The 17,071-nt window shown below is 39.6% G+C and overlaps 1 protein-coding gene across 10 annotated transcripts in view; it reads left to right on the top strand.

The window, feature by feature from the left end:
* Positions 1–890: 890 nt before the first annotated feature.
* Positions 891–17,071, top strand: part of MCF2 (MCF.2 cell line derived transforming sequence) — a 66,054-nt gene continuing 49,873 nt past the window's right edge. For 8 of the 10 annotated variants that reach the window (XM_028165022.2, XM_057539149.1, XM_057539143.1 and 5 more), the window contains exons 1-6: positions 891–1,230; positions 11,071–11,190; positions 11,997–12,113; positions 13,590–13,739; positions 16,400–16,533; positions 16,840–16,954. In XM_028165022.2, the coding sequence (XP_028020823.2) occupies positions 1,180–1,230; positions 11,071–11,190; positions 11,997–12,113; positions 13,590–13,739; positions 16,400–16,533; positions 16,840–16,954 (687 nt within the window). In that variant the 5' untranslated portion in view covers positions 891–1,179. The remainder of the gene's footprint in view (positions 1,231–11,070; positions 11,191–11,996; positions 12,114–13,589; positions 13,740–16,399; positions 16,534–16,839; positions 16,955–17,071) is intronic. The other 2 variants (XM_057539148.1, XM_057539147.1) reach the window with 1 other exon arrangement.

The raw sequence follows: 17,071 nt of genomic DNA, 5'->3' as shown, positions 1-17,071 counted from the left end.
AGGTGATGCTCCCCTTTCTGTTTCCCTAGGGAATGCTCTCTCAGTGGGGAAGTGTGAAGTATGCCCAACAAAGAGCTTTGAGCCCAAGGTCGCTTTACTTGCAGAACAGCCGGGCAGGAGTGGGAGGTGGGGGGACGGCAGGTGACGATGACATGTAACTGGCTATAGATTAGTTTAAGCGTTGTTTCTTTTTAGCATTTTAAATGTTTCTGCTTATGGTAGAGCTTCTATACCCATACTCAAAAGCACATTAATTATATCTCAACCATTAATAGCCATTGGACACTGTTTGCAATAGAGGTAAATATTGAATGCAAGCCAATTTCAAGAACAAAAGTTGACATTCAGAAAGAATTTCTGGTGAAAATGGCCATTGTGTAGATCGGTCTAACTGTCTTTAGTACATTATTTTAAACTAGTGTCTATGAAGTAATTATATAATTCAATTTGAAGATCTTAATTTCTAGATTCCAAAAGAAACTACGCAGTTAGGCTATACTTCATAATGATGAGACAAAATTTTTTGTTTTTTAGTTATACATTTTGGGGAAATGTTCATTTGGGAGAGAATCCTATCCGTCTTAGAAAGTTTGCACGTTCTGCTCTTTCTAGATTATCATCTGGCCAAAATTTCACAAGCTATTAACCTTTCACAAGGCTTAAACCCAGAATAGAATTTAATTAAAAAAAAAAAAAACAGAATTGAATTTCAAGTTACAGACCAGGGTAGGACAATATTAAAGATATCAGTTAATACTACCTTCACAAAGATTCTTAGCATTCCACCTTAAAAATCAAATTGCGCAGAGGAGAAAGCCAGTCCCATCTAGCCCCTAGGAGGAGAGTCGTTTTTTTTTCCTTCCTCCACTCCCTGGACGAGGCTGATCTTCTTGAGCAGTCCAGCACCAGCTAATCCATGAGGTTCAATCAGGCTGAGTAATTGGGGGAATGTGTCGACTCTGAATTACAATGAGCAGCAGGGAAGGCTCTGTCAGCTGACGAATCAGGGATAGTGGTTTTTTTGCAGCGCTGCCACGGTGGTAATGGAAGCAGCTACGGTAGCTTTGTTTGATAGAGATTTTTGGCTGCCGCTTTTAAATACTACCTAAGAAGCGGCTCATATTTCATCAATGTGGCATTGACAATTGGAAAAGAAGAGTGTTATTGTGTATAGGCGAGATGGCAGAAGCAACTCCCCCGAGAGGCAAGATGAGGTTCAGAAGGAATGCGGTAAGGGCTCTGCCTGCAGTCCTGGAAAGCCTATTGCCAAGTTCAAGTGCAGGGATGCGGCAGCATGGTGCTATAGCACAAACTGCTGAATGGGGCTTTTAAGGACAGAGGGCGAGAATGGAGACTTGTGTTTGCATGGACTGCATTGATGTGATTCCTGTGATACGGACACAGGGGAATGTTAAGGCCAAGGTGGTAGAATGTAATTTCAAAATCTAAACGTGATCAAGTTTATGAGGAAGCACAATCCGTCATGGTATTTGTTCAAGATTGTATGAGCAATTTTGAATCGTTGGGCACAGTAGCTTTAAGTGACTAGTTAAAATAATATGTAACGAAAGGATTCATCCTTCCTTTCACCATGGTCAAGTAGAGTATGATATCATGGACAGATCTGGAGACGACTTCATCAGCATTTAAAAAGGCAGCCCTTCCTGGGTGTTACCGGACAAGTGAAAAAATGTTGAAGTCTGATGATTTGAAATCTTTCTGATTTCATTTCTTCCCCATATTCAAACTTGAAAGATGCAGATTTCTAGCCTGTTGACAACTGTTTCTTAAAGGAAAAAAAGTGACTCACTGTTCTTTATAAGCTAGAATTTAGAAATCTCTCCTTTCAGATACATTTTCAAATTTTCCCATCGTTGGTTCACTTGTATACTAAATTCCCAGCAAATTTCTGAAGGGATATTTAGATGTATTTTGGAGAGATACGAAGTAACACTAGCTAATTTGATAACTAACTGGTCATCAGCAAGGTTTCTTTCAAAACTTAAGGTAATGTTGTTGATGTTGTGATTTAAAATATAATACTTGCTTATTTAAATAATCAAGACAACACACAAAAAATAAGAGAGTGAAAATCAGTCATAGAAAAAAATGACACTTGGAATCAAAAGTAAGATCAGGGAAATAAACCAGTAAGAATTTTATTGTTGTTGAATGACAGTGAACATCAATGGGTAAGTAAACGGTTTATTTTCTTTTATTTATTTATTTATTTATTTATTTATTTATTTATTTATGACTGTGTTGGGTCTCTTAGTTTTCGTGTGAGGGCTTTCTCTAGTTGCGGCAAGTGGGGGCCACTCTTCATCGCGGTGCGGGGGCCGCTCTTCATCGCGGTGCGCGGGCCTTTCACTATCGCGGCCCCTCCCGTTGCGGGGCACAGGCTCCAGACGCGCAGGCTCAGTAGTTGTGGCTCACGGGCCCAGTTGCTCCGTGGCATGTGGGATCTTCCCAGACCAGGGCTCGAACCCGTGTCCCCTGCATTGGCAGGCAGATTCTCAGCCACTGCGCCACCAGGGAAGCCCGGTTTATTTTCTAATAAAGCTCTTGACACAAAATGATATATTAAAAATTACAGTTTAGGATATGAATCTTTTTTTTTTTAAAGGATTTTCTTATTTATTTATTTATTTATTTATTTATTTATTTATTTATTTTTGGCTGTGTTGGGTCTTCGGTTCGTGCGAGGGCTTTCTCCAGTTGCGGCAAGCGGGGGCCACTCTTCATCGCGGTGCGGGGACCGCTCTTCATCGCGGTGCGCGGGCCTTTCTCTATCGCGGCCCCTCCCGTCGCGGGGCACAGGCTCCAGACGCGCAGGCTCAGCAATTGTGGCTCACGGGCCCAGCTGCTCCGTGGCATGTGGGATCTTCCCAGACCAGGGCTCGAACCCGTGTCCCCTGCATTAGCAGGCAGATTCTCAGCCACTGCGCCACCAGGGAAGCCCGGTTTATTTTCTAATAAAGCTCTTGACACAAAATGATATATTAAAAATTACAGTTTAGGATATGAATCTTTTTATTATGACAAAATTGTATCTCCAGCTCTACACATGATTTTGTATTATGCGAATAATAGCTTCAGACTTTTAACAGACAATTCATGGTGCACAAGAGATGCCTGTGTATATGCTTTGCAATACTGAGTGCAACTGACGTTAGTACTTTTGTTATCAAAAGTAATTTACTTAAGCTTTCAGAAAATTCCTAATTCCTTTATATGCATAGATGTTTTCTCAGTTCTGAACTTTGTTTCGTGTAGATGCACATCCCTTAATATACACACAAATTAATACAGCACACAAGTACTCAGTGAATAGATATATCTAGTACTGTGCCACACACAACATGGGTTACAAAGGTAAACATGGAATGGCTACAGAGCTGAAGGAGCTTTCAGTCTAGCAGAGAAGGTAGGACATGTTCATAAATAACTATTATGAAAGAACTTCTAGTTGGTAGGGAAGGGCTCACAAAGGAGATGACGTTTGTTTGGACCTTCAGGAAGAGCATATGTGTCTATTACCTTCTTGGTTTCTTTCTTCTCTTTTTCTCTCAAATGAATTACTTTAAGTGGTCCCTATGAACAGCTAGCTTGAAATGAAATTGATTGGATTAAGCCTGAAGCCCAGAACTATGGTGGAAGACAAATTTGTTCTGCTTGCATGCATAGGGCCTGACCAGAGTGAAAAATTTGCAACTCAGTTGGTGACACCATAGTTTGACTTGGAAGGATCTCTGGAGTTGGGCTGATTCTAGAGGCTATGATAGGTAGCACCTGGAAGGATGGTAGCAGTGGATTTAAAGTCCAAAGAGAGGCTTAAACTGGCTACTTGGTGGAAATTGCAATGAGTGTGAACAAGTGAGGGGGTTGAGAATGGATATGGGACAAGAAGGGCGAATCACAAGGAAAAGAGTATTGCCTGGGACTGTCCCGCTCCTGAGATCACTTGGCAAGTTATTTGGGTATCTGTGGAGTAGCTCTTCCTTTCTATACTCTTTAAGGGTGGGGTATGTGGGAAGAGTGCAGGAGTAGCTAACGGCCTTGGAAACTCTTCTCTGTAGCTTGAGGTCACAAGATGTTTCCCAGTGTATTCTAACGTGATAGTTTGGACCTTATCGAGGTCAATCACATGCCAACAATTCAGTATTTTATATTCTGTAATAGTTATATTCTGTAACTATTATAATATGAAATTATAATAGTTTTGTTCAGTAGGCTCCATGTTGCTAAATTGTTTCAAACATTTGTTTTTGTTTGTTTTTTTTCAAACATTTGTTTTTACTGTTAGTATTTGTCCCATTTTCTAGATGTCAAGGTCAAGTTATTCCTAAATGCGAGGCAGCAAGTCTGAGTTTGCATTCAGCCTGTGCGTTGTTAAGTATGTGTCCTGGAAAGGGTTAAGGGTCCTGGAAAGAGCTTGTCCTTAGCATTCAGATTGGCCTGGTTTCCCTCTTATTGTGACTGCATTTCTCTGCCCTAAGGATGCAAAGAAAAAGCTCTAGGAATATAAATTGTTTTCATAGTAAAATAATCAAATTTTTATGTGGCATCAGCCATTGTAAGCGTTTTTAAAGAAATAACTAGAATAACTGAAAAGCGAGCAGAGGGTGTATGAATTGCCCGGCTGAGATGCCGCACAAAAGAATATTAAACAAGGTTAATTTCCAGACTTCAGTAGTGAAAAAGCCATGCCTTTTGTCATTGTTATTGCTGTCCAAACTGCCGTGAGGCCATATAACTGGGTGATCGGAAGACAGGCATGAGGAGAAGGGAGTAAATGTCTTCTCTAGGAGGGGAAGGGGAGAGAAAACGAATTCTGTGTGCCTTAACTTGAAGAACCGGTCGGAGCTGCTGCCGAGGGCTGGGGTGGGGCCGTGCTCAGAAACGGGAGAAATGGCTCTGAGCCCTATGAAGACAGGCGGCATGTTCATTTTTACTGAGGCGCCTTTAAGCAGTCACATGTTGGAACTCCAAAAAAAAAAAGCCTGCAACCAGTGCCTAAAACCAATGCTGTTTCCTCTCTCATGCTGCATGCTTTTTTTTTTTTGGTAAAGAAGAAAGCAATAAAAGAAAACAAGGCTGACCCTTGCTCACATCTTTTTGCTTTTTTGACAAGCTCTCAAAAACGATTTATAGTTTGCAAATCTAGGGTTTGATTTTGGAGAAAATAGAAACTGTGCCTTTTCATGTTTATATAACCATCCAGATTAGAGATCTTTAAGGCAGCATACCAGAGAATGTAGAAATGTAGTTTCCCCAAACCGAATGGGAAACCTCAGGGGGCTTGCGCTATATTTGCTATAAGATACGTGCATCTGATCCTGTTTATGATATGTGATATGCTGTTTGAATGTTCATTTCAATAGCGGCTTTAAAATAGATTATCTTGAATCTTTTAGTTATGCAAATATCTGTATATAAAGAATAGAATCTGTCTCTATACCTATTTGTATGCTCACATGCAAACACATGCAGACTCACCCTAAATCCAAAATGGCCTTTCAGGTTAAAATTTCTCAAGAGTGCCCTGTCCCCTCCAGATTCTCATAGCCAGCGATCACAGCCAGAGAAGTGGACAGAGCGTTGATACTGGCCCAGGTTCAGATGTATGAAGCTTTAGTTCCAAGGTTGCAAACTGGTGCTCCATACATGTGTTTTGTTGAGACCATCCAGTGCTTTAACAAACTTTCCATTTGTTTCCCATCTTTGAAAATCGTGTTTCCCACAGAAGTCTGGATTTCTGGCTTCTTTTGAGAAATCACAGCTTTGGCAGAGCTGGGCCCACCTTCCCACATGACAGCGTTTAGCTGGAACTGACTAGTTGTGAAATGAGGATAAAAGAACCTATTGCATGTAAAATACTTAGTATGATGTCATAATATCATGATGAGGATAATTCTCATAATAGTCATTCAATAAAAAACAACACTCCCACCCATGGCCAGCTAACCAATCTCCTGTCCCTACCTTAAGGCTTTGAGGGGTCCTGGATACATGTAAATATATGTACATGTGTATACATATATATATATATATATTTTTTTTTTTTTTTGCTGGAGAGAAGCTATTAAAAGTCATTCACATGAGGTTGTGGTTTTACTATAACTAGTTTGACAAGCACCTATTTAAATTTGGGATAAGTGAGTGGGACTGGGATTAAAAAATCAAGTTTTTCTGATTCATACATGGGATCTGATGAATGTGAGGCATAGAAACAATATGCCTGGTCTGAACTGTATGATTTAGTTTTCTAAAAAAATAACTCTGACAAATCAAATGAATTGTTTGAATGCCACCCAATTGTTTAGTAGTTTTGCCTACTAAATAATAACTATTGCCTACAAGTTATTTGTTCCTTCAAATGGCTTAGATTTGAGAGTAGCTATTGGGTTAACAGAATCCATGTATTCTAGGAAGATTTGCATGGCAGCTCAATAAAGGTCCTAAAATTATCCTATAATGAACAACATTGCAAATGTAATTATACAGGCAATAAATGAAGTGTTCATTCTTGATAGTGCATTTTCTTTAGAAATGCAAATATTTGTAGGCTTTTAAAAATATATATATATTTATTTATTTATTTGGCTGCATTGGGTCTTAGTTGCAGCACATAGGATCTTCCTTGCAGCATGTGGGATCTAGTTCCCTGACCAGGGATTGAACCGAGACCCCCTGCATTGTGAGCTCGGAGTCTTAACCACTGGACCACCAGGGAAGTCCTATAGGCTTTCTGTGATGAGCGAATCACTAAACATTTTGAAGGAATTAAGGGAGGAGAAGGTATGATAAAATAATCAGGAAGTTTTACTTAAGAATGATCTGCTTAGAATGTAGAAATATCTTTAGAAGCATTTTATTCAGCTTTCAATGTTTGGGATAAACCACTTTATCAAATAGACGGAATAACTGATTTAATAAAACAGCCAACATGAAATCCCTGACTTAGGAGCAGCTGAATACCCCCAAACCCTGCCTGAACTCTCTTCCCCATGGATGCTGTGAACAGTGGTTCTGCTTCTCTCTCCTCTCTACTTTGTTCCCTGCTGTGTGATCAGCTGTCCCAGGGCCTGGCTGCTTGTTCTCCTAAGAGTGGCAGGTTAGAGACCAGGGCCTGACCTCGGGGCAGAGAGTTGCCACATGGTCTTCTCTGCTCCCATAGTATCCTCCCCACCCCAGTTTTGGAGGTGGGTCAGTATTCCAGGCTTTAAGTTAGTCATCCCTAGGGTGTTGCATCTAGAGAATTCCAATGCAATACCAGAGAATATGACATTAAGGAAAGTCAGAGACAAAAAAGACAATGAGAGCAGATCAACCTAGAATCCATGAAACAATAAAAGTAATAGTGCTTTAAGTGTTGGCAAAAGTAGGATGCTTTCGATTTCATTTAAAAGTGAAAAAATAAGCTGGGGCAAGGCAGGTTAAGTATAATAATTATACTGGTAATTTGCCCATCTGAAGGAGAAGGAAAGGCTTAACTCCTAAAGTGAATAGGATAGAAATACACTTAGTGCTGTCAGTCTAGAAGTAGGTCCAGAGTTCTCACAAGTCCCTGTCAGAGTTTCCCCTTAAGCAAGCCTTTATCCATATTCCGAAAAAGTTTTCTACCTAAGTCTGCTTGTTCTTCTTTAGGTCCAGGAACCCAAGGTAAATTAAAAAAACTATCTTATTAATTTTTTTAGAGTTGACAAAGTAGCTTTATAGTCATTATTTCTTTTAATTCTTATAATAACTATGGCAAGTATGTACCATTCTTAGCATAAAATATAATAGACATTATGTACATAATAGACGGTAGGATACACATTATCATTGGGACTCTCTGTCTCTACTTCCAGTTCTCTATACATTGTTGGCTTTGTTCTCTGGAATAAGCTTCCTGTAGCAGCAGGGGTCATGGCTACCAGTAGCTCTGGAACTGCACCCTCAAAGTTTCCTTCCCTCAGCGCTAGTTTGAAAAACCCTAGTGTGGGACTTTTTACATCAAATTTTCATCCCACTACAAATCATTGTATGTTAGAAGGGCAAGGTCATGAAGAAACAGAACAGTTCTCATTAGAAACCAATATTAAGAATAATAAGAGGTTGGGCTTCCCTGGTGGCACAATGGTTAAGAATCTGCCTGCCAATGCAGGAGACACAGGTTTGAGCCCTGGTCCGGGAAGATCCCACATGCCGCGGAGCAACTAAGCCCATGTGCCACAACTACTGAGCCTGCACTCTAGAGCCCACGAGCCACAGCTACTGAAGCCTGCATGCCACAACTACTGAAGGCTGCACGCCTAGAGCCTGTGGTCCACAACAAGAGAAGCCACTGCAATGAGAAGCCTGTGCACCGCAATGAAGAGTAGCCCCCGCTCGCCACAACTAGAGAAAGCCCACGTGCAGCCACGAAGACTCAACGCAGCCAAAAATAATAAATAAATAAAACAAATAAATTTATTTAAAAAAAAAGAACAATAGGAGGTTGTCTTAGTCCTTATGGGCTGCTATAACAGAATACCATAGACTGTGTGGCTTATAAACAACAGAAATTTATTTCTCACAGTTCTAGAGTCTGAAGTCCAAGATCAAGGTGCCAACAGATTCGGTGTCTGGTGAGAGCCTACTTCCTGGTTGGTTCATAGATGGCCATCTTTTCTCAGTGTCCTCACATGGCATAAGGTGTGAGGGAGCTCTCTGGGGTCTCTTTTGTAAGGGCACTAATCCCATTCATGAGAGCTCCATGCTCATGCCCTAATCATCTCCTGAAGGCCCCACCACCAAATACCTTCACTTTGTGGGTTAAGTTTCAACATATGAATTTTGAAGGGAGGGGAAGTAGTTTCTCATGAAGGGAGAGGGTAGTACAGATATGGGCACCTAGAGGAGTTTTCAGGTAGATAGCCATCCCGATTCGTGTCTATTTGTCATCATTGTTTAGTTTAATTGATTTAATTTTGTGCTCCTTTCTTTTACCTATTTGTATCACACTCAGTTCTCTTTCCCTGACTCTAGTTCTCATTGCCACTTGTTTATGTTTTTATCATCATCTCAAGTTGAATTTTAAAAATCTCCAGTTTTGAATGTCATTTCAGAGTCTAGGTCTTATCCCTCTATGAAAGTTACTCTTTTTTTTTTAATAGACTTTATTTTTTAGAGCGGGATTAGGTTCACAGCAAATTGAGCAGAAAGTACAGAGTTCCCATATACCCCCGCCTCCACAGTATCTTATTAATTTTTGTTTTATAGTTTTGTTCAATTATTAATATTCCAGCATTCCTAAAAGATGACTGTATTTTAAACATTTTGGACATATTTTGCTTTATTATGCTTTAATCCACTGTTCTGAGACTGATGACTCCCAACTCTACATTCCCAGTGTAGGCTTCTTTCCCTCCTTACTTGTATATCCATTTGTCTGATGGACATCATCAGATTGTCCTGATGACCCTTCCAACAGGTCAAGGAATGGGAATCAGTATCATATCCCCCTCCTGAAAACCTGCTTCTCTTGTGTTCCCATGTCAGTGAGGGTCGTACCATTCACCCAGTTACTCAAGCCAAAAATCTGGAAATAGATTGTCCTAGTCTTTCCTTTCTCATCAGACACAGCCAGTCATCATGCCTTGCAGATAGTACCTCCTAAATTCTACCCTCATCCCTGCTACTGTTGCTCCAGTTCAGAAACTCACCATCCCTGGCTTGGATGACTGTTCCAGCCTTCAGGCTCATCTGTTTGCTTCCACTCTTGTCCAAATCCTGTCCTTTTCCAAAGCCAAAGTGATCCTTCTAAAATGCAGATCTGATCGTGTTGCTCTGCTGCTTAAAAACTCTTGAGTCTCCCTTTGCCTCCAGGAAAAAACCCAAGGTCTTTCCTGATCTGGCTCCTGCTCATCTTTCTAGCACCATCTCCCATTGCTGCACCCCTCCACCCCCATCAGCATTTTCCTGTAGCTTTCTGGACTGGGACCTCTTGATGTGGGGCAGACTCGGGTGCCAATTCAGACTTTACCAGCTGGGTCAAGTTATACTTAAACTCTATGAGCCTCACTATTTTTTGTTTGTAAAAGAGGATAGCCTAACTAATTCACAGGATTATTATGTAGAGGAACTGTGATAATGTTGGCAAAATACTTCGTATACAGTAAGCGTTTGATATGTGGTGTTTTATCATTTATATCAAGCCATACTATTCCACACCTTGCAAATTCTGCATAGCGCTCCCCTTGTCTTTTGCATTCTTTCATTTAACGATTATTTCTTGACCACCTACTATGCGCCAGTATTCTAAGAGGCTGGGAAACATGGGTGCACCAGAACAACATTCTAATCCAATTTATTCCTCTTTACGGGAGACCTTTTTGACATTCCTAGGTCTAGGATGCTCTGTGCTACCACTTCCTGTTGTATATTATTCTAATTCCCTTGTTTCATTTATCAACTTATCGTCCTATAGAGTAAATGATACTAATGGACTCTACTATTAGACTGTCATTTTCTTGCAAGCTGGGTAGGGACTATATTTTATTAATTTGTGTACACCAAGTGTTAACAGTGCCTGATAATCATTCACTTAAATACATGGAGTAGACACGTAGAAGATATTCTGTGAATGTTGCTTGGCTGAAATAAAAATATGAGTCCATAAAATAGTTTTCTTCCATTGTTTACTGTATTCAGTATTTCAGCTCCCTTTGGCATTTAGGGCTATCCTAGAAACCTGCCTCCTAATTCTTTTTTACAGGGATTAAATGCAATTTGAGTACAAACAACTAAGTTTAAAATGAAGTTTAAGAGTATAATTTTTCATAACTTGTGATTGACTTTAGTGTGAGAAAATTCCAGGCCACGAGAACTGCGAGGATCTGACCTGATGACCTTACATTAGTTTTATTTCTATTTTCGTGTTTTTAGATTTTATCAATATCCATTTTTTGAAGTTTTATCCTTTTAGTGGCTTTTATGACTTTAGAATTTGTTTTCTTTAACTATATATTTTCTGCCATGTGCTCACTTGAATGCATGTTTTGACAATTTTTTCTTGCTTTCCTGTGGTCTTTCTTTCTATAGGCTTCCTTCCCTGGGAACTTGCACTTGGTTTTGGTCCTTCGTCCTACCAGTTTTCTCCAACGAACTTTCACAGACATTGGATTTCGATTTAGTCAGGAAGATTTCATACTCAAATTACCAGTAAGAGTATTTAAATGTTTTGTCCCTTTTCTCATGAAAATTTTTCACCACGCTATTGATGTTTTACATGTGGTCACAGAGCATGTAAAAGAAAAAAATAGAATTTGTCTTCCGAAAATGTAAAATCAAAATGCCTAAAAGTCTTCTGCTCCTACTGTTAAAATAGAGGAAAAGATTAATCAACTTGTAACAAAGCAGTTCCTTTGGAAAAAGATGTATGTCACATATGTTGTATATGTGTATATATGTATGTGTGCATGTGTATAAAATCAGGACATTTTATTTTTAGAGAAAAAAAAATGAGTGTGTGTTTTATGTATTTGAACTCCCATGAACTTACATCCTGAGCTAGTTCAGAGTAAAAAATTTTTTTTTTCCAAAAGATATTTTTATACGTTTTTAGAGTTAGGAATAGAGTGCTCATAAATTTTGGTACTTTTGCAAAGATCAGTCCCTCCTGTTAAATTATAATTTACTGCAGAAAGCCCTTTTACTTTGTTATGGGCTTAACATTCTTTCAGAAGGTTGACCATTGACAGTGCAAAATTTTAGATCAGGGAGAATCAGGTGTTTGGGTTTCTATGGAGATTACTTTCACTTTACAGAGAAATGTTTTGTAAATGACAACTGTTATTCCCTGAGGAAAGGTAGTGTATCCATGTGGGAGGGGATGTACAGGAGAGAATTGTTAGAACCATTTATAAAAGATAGCATTCTGCTAAATGAATGCTAAAGTTCATTGTACGGCTGTGTGGAGGGATGCCACGGAGGGCAGTTAACGGTATCTTTCTTGCTTATTTATATAGGTTGTTATGCTGAGCTCAGTTAGTGATTTGCTGACATACATTGATGACGAGCAGTTAACCCCTGAGTTAGGCGGCACCTTGCAGTACTGCCACAGTGAATGGATCATCTTCAGAAATGTATGTTTCTTTTGCCCTTACCGTAGAGCCTATAGTTCGTGTCAGCTTTGAAATCTAGTTCTAGAGTTTTTTTTTTTCCTCCTTGTGAAAAAACAGGTTTCTGGGGCTCCTATTTTTCAAAAACATGTATAATTCAACATCTTGATTTTCTTCCCTAGGAAATATCTAGAAATGATGCAGAGTCACTGAGGATGGCATTTGAATGAGAGGCCTATAGGGAGTAAGGAGATCCTACTCTACCCACCCCCTCCTGTGGCCATGTAGTAACTTGAAGAAACCAAGGGTTTGGGTTCAAATCCTAGCACTGCTGATTTTTAGGGATATAACTTTGTGCAAGTGGTAAAAGCTCTCTCAGCCTCAGTTTTTCCAAGTATAAAATGGGAAGAATAAGACTTTACCTCATAGGAATATCAGGAAGATTAAATGAGATTACAGATGTAAAATGTTTGGCATTGTGGCTGGCCTATGGTCCACCCTCAAAAAATGCAAGTAATCTTATTAATCTCATCAGCCTAGTGATTCTCCTGGGGCAGTTAGATTTGTAGCAAAGATGCCTTCTGTTCTAGAAATGTACGAATAGGCAAGGGCCCTGTGCCTCACAGGTGTGAATCTGTCCTATAAGAATCTTTACTCCAAATCCCAGAGATATGGGAACCCTTCTGAAGGAAATAATGATATTTAATTCAATCAGGATTCTATTTTCCTCATCCTTATTTTCATTCAGCAGTCCTGTTCACTCGTATGAAAGTGTATTGTCAAAATAAGCAGTGTCTTGCCTTTAATAACCTATAAAGCTATAAATAAAAGAGCAGACACCTTGAGTTGCATGGTAAATAGAGGGTTTATATGGTCTCTACATGTTGTCTTTCTTTCTCTGAGTCATTGATTTTGGAAACAAAATAAACAACCCAACCTTACTTGACATTTTAGGGCAGCAGAGCCTTTGGGGGTCACAATTTCAAATCTTCCCCAGTACCTGAAATGAACTGTTGTGACTAATATTCCTCTGTCACCTTAGTCCATTGCCTTGTTTGAAATGCTAATACTTGCTCATAAATGATAAATATAAAGTGGCTTTGATGTTCTCATTTCTCTTCAGAAGTAAAGTTATTATAAAATAATTTTGCAGTTTCAGAATTTAATAGAATAAGGAAACACTGTGTTTTGCAAGAGAATAAAACAAATTACTCTTTACCTGGCATCTTTAAGAAAGAGTTTTCATCGGCGTTCGAGAAATAAGTACGGAAGTTTAGGTAAAAGACATTTGAGAAGACTTTCCACCTCACTTTAGTTTCTTAGGGGCTTAGATGGAAAGTTAGAGTTGATTGTCGAGGGCATTGCCAGCTTTCCTCAGCAGAGTTCATAGTATATATGTTTGCTGTCATACCTAAATGAAAGTTAATACAATTGCTGGTCTAGGTTTTGATATGCTGGCAGAACTTCCATACAATTAAAAGAATCACGGGCTCTTTGCAGGCTATAGAAAATTTTGCCCTCACAGTGAAAGACATGGCTCAGATGTTACAGTCCTTTGGAACTGAACTGGCTGAGACAGAACTACCAGATGATATTCCCGCAATAGAAGAAATCCTTGCAATTCGTGCTGAAAGGTACCACCTGTTAAAGGTATGTCTGATAGAGGGGACAAACCAAAATTTCCCATAGTCTTTCTTTTGATAGAGAGATGTTCAGTGTCCATTTCACACAGATTGCTGGGTAGGGAGACAAAGGAGATATTTATATATTATAAAGCACACTGTTAAAAACAAAAGAATACTTTACAAGAGGAAGATGTCCTGGATATGTTGAATCGAAGTGTCCCTTGTTTAAATGGTGCATTCTCTTGAGCAGCTGTTTATTTGTAAATAGAATAGTTTATCAATGCTCCAGAATAAGGGATCCACAGTCATTTTTGTTGCCATGCATTCTGTATCTTATAGAAAGGCCCTGTCATTTGGAAAGCTAGAGTGAGGATCACGAGGCAGACAGGTGTTCTGTTTCAACATCCAGCAGAGGTACACTGTGAAATGGAGAAGGAGAACTTGATGAGGAGTCAGGAGGCCTGGTTTCTTGTTCCACCTGTGCCATATACTAGCATTGTGACCAAGCCAAACATTGCTAAATTGATTACAAGCTTTCTTTTCCACAGAGTACTAGTTCTTGATGTCTTCTACAATAGACCATAGCTAGCAAGTTGATCTTACTCTCCTCCCCAGTTGTCTGGAGTGTTGTGTTGTGAAGGCTTCTGAGTCACGTTTCAGACAATCACCAAATACTTTTAGATTCACTTTCCCCCAAAAGTTTGAGCATGATCTGAACAAGCACCAGGCATCCCTGTAAAACTTATGTCCTTTGTACGATAACAGGCGTGCTGGGGGCACTGACAGATACAAGCTCTATGTGGAGGTGACATTTTTATGTTAAGAAGAGGAGAGAAATGGAAATTTTGAATCATAATCTAAAAGCAAAACTCTATTCAAGGAAAAAAAGCTCTGTCCCTCACAAGCTGAGTGACTTGGTCATTTGCTTACCCTCTCTGAGTCTCAGTTTCCTTATATGTACGATGGGGTTGATGATGATGATGATGATACATGCATACCTTGTAGGGCTGTCGTGAGGATGAAATGAAGTAAGTATCTGATGTATGTCAAACATTGTTTGACACATGGTTGGCACTTCATAAACAGTAGCTCTTAATGTTTATGTTATTATTTCGTGTTGGTGGTGGTATCTTGGAACCTGTTCCCAGAAAATACATGGGCACCCAAATTTTTCCTTAAAATTTCAGAGGGCCTTTGCATCTCCTGAAGGGAGTCATAGATCACTCTTAGATCCCTAAAGGATCAAGATCCTTCTAAGGTTAAGACCTTCTGAATAGAAGTACATGCTTCATGGTGAATTCATTAATCCAAACGTGAAGTAACAGAGTACTTATGGCCAGCAGTGATTGGTAACAATTAAGGATTAGTAGGAAAGGTATCTAACTATATCTGAATATGCATTAAATATTATTTGTAACTGTATGCTTTCTAGGGTGGTAGTCTTTATTACACTACTACTGCTTTATTGGAGCACATTAAAAATATTAACAAAATAGAATAGAATAAATTAGAACTTTCTTTTTTTATTGAGGTATAGTTGATTTACAATACTATATTCGTTTCAGGTGTACAGCATAGTGATTCACAATTTTTAAAGGTTATGCTCCATTTATAGTTATTATAAAATATTGGCTATATTCCCCGTGCTGTATCCTTGTAGCTCATTTTATTCATAGTAGTTTGTACCTCTTAATTCTCTACCCCTATTTTGCCCTCCCCCCTTCCCTCTCCCCACTGGTAACCACTAGTTTGTTGTCTATATCTGTGAGGCTGTTTCTTTTTTTGCTGTATTCACTAGTTTGTTGTATTTTTTAGATTCCACATATAAGTGATATCATACAGTATTTGTCTTTCTTTGTCAGACTTACCTCACTTAGCATAATACCCTCCAAGTCCATCCATGTTGTTGCAAATGGCAGATTTCATTCTTTTTAATGGCTGAGTAATATTCCATTGTATATATATACCACATCTTCTTTATCCATTCACCTGTTGATGGACACTTAGGTTGTTTCCACATTAAATTAGAACTTTTTTTTTAAATTAATTAATTAATTTATTTATGGCTGTGTTGGGTCTTCGTTGCTGCGCGTGGGCTTTCTCTAGCTGCAGGGAGCAGGGGCTACTCCTCATTGTGGTGCACGGGCTTCTCATTGCAGTGGCTTGTCTTTGTTGTGGTGCACAGGCTCTAGGTGCGCAGGCTTCAGTAGTTGTGGCACACGGGTTCAGGAGTTGTGGCTTGAGAGTGCAGGTTCAGTAGTTGTGGCGCATGGGCTTAGTTGCTCCGTGGCATGTGGCATCTTCTGGGACCAGGGCTCAAACCCATGTGCCCTGCATTGTCAGGCGGATTCTTAACCACTGTGCCACCAGGGAAGTCCCTAAATTAGAACTCTCTACCTGTGACAGAAGGAGGCTACAAACCGAGCATGGGGTACTTCTGTCTGTAAGGATCTTATAAAATTAGTGATTGCAAATCCATCTCAATAGGCAGGGCTTCTTGGAGATCCTCACAGCTTTTGGATTCTGTGGTAATGAGGTATTCCTTGATTTTTCACTTATGAAAGCAAAGGCCGTTCTAGAACTGCTGTTTCTATTCTGCATGCTGCTGCTGTATGCTTCCTTTTCCCCAGGTCATTCAGAGTAGGTTCCCAGCAGGCTGATTCATCCTATTTTGCCTTTGTACAGAAGGATATTACAGCTGTAACCAAAGAAGGAAAAATCCTGCTAACAAATCTGGAAGTGCCTGATGCCGAGGGTGCTGTGAGTTCAAGACTTGAAAATCATCAGCAAATTTGTGGTGACTGGCAAACTATTAATAAGTGAGTAGTACTCTTCTGGGTTTAGAGTTACTTATTTCATACCTCTGAAAGGGAATTATACATTTTTGCTGCTACCTGTTAAGTGTGAAAGTATTCCTGGACCTCTGGGAATCTGAGAACTCCTTCCTGAGTTGTCTCACAGAGATTAGTTTGCTCATAGAGGAGGTTCTGTGGACACTGATAGTCTCTACCTGGACCAAATGTCATGGGCTGTGACTTTGCCTATAATTCTTAACGTCCAGACCAGGTTTATCTGCATACCTGCAACACAAATCGCTGTTTTAATTATGACTTTGCTTTGTTAAGATTGCTGACTCAAGTACATGATATGGAAATAGCTTTTGATGGATTTTGGGAAAAACACCAGCTAAAAATGGAGCAATATCTGCAGCTCTGGAAGTTTGAGCAGGATTTTCAAGAGGTCAGTTAAAACTTTCCTTGATACAGTGTTTTGCATTATGCTGGAGGTTCTTACTCCTTGATCATCAGAAACAGTCTCGCGAGGTGCCCATTTATACCCCCAGAGAGGTGAAAAGAG

Source organism: Balaenoptera acutorostrata, chromosome X (assembly GCF_949987535.1).
Source record: "Balaenoptera acutorostrata chromosome X, mBalAcu1.1, whole genome shotgun sequence".
NCBI classification, from domain to species: domain Eukaryota; kingdom Metazoa; phylum Chordata; class Mammalia; order Artiodactyla; family Balaenopteridae; genus Balaenoptera; species Balaenoptera acutorostrata.
This window is presented reverse-complemented; position numbering and strand designations above follow the sequence as displayed.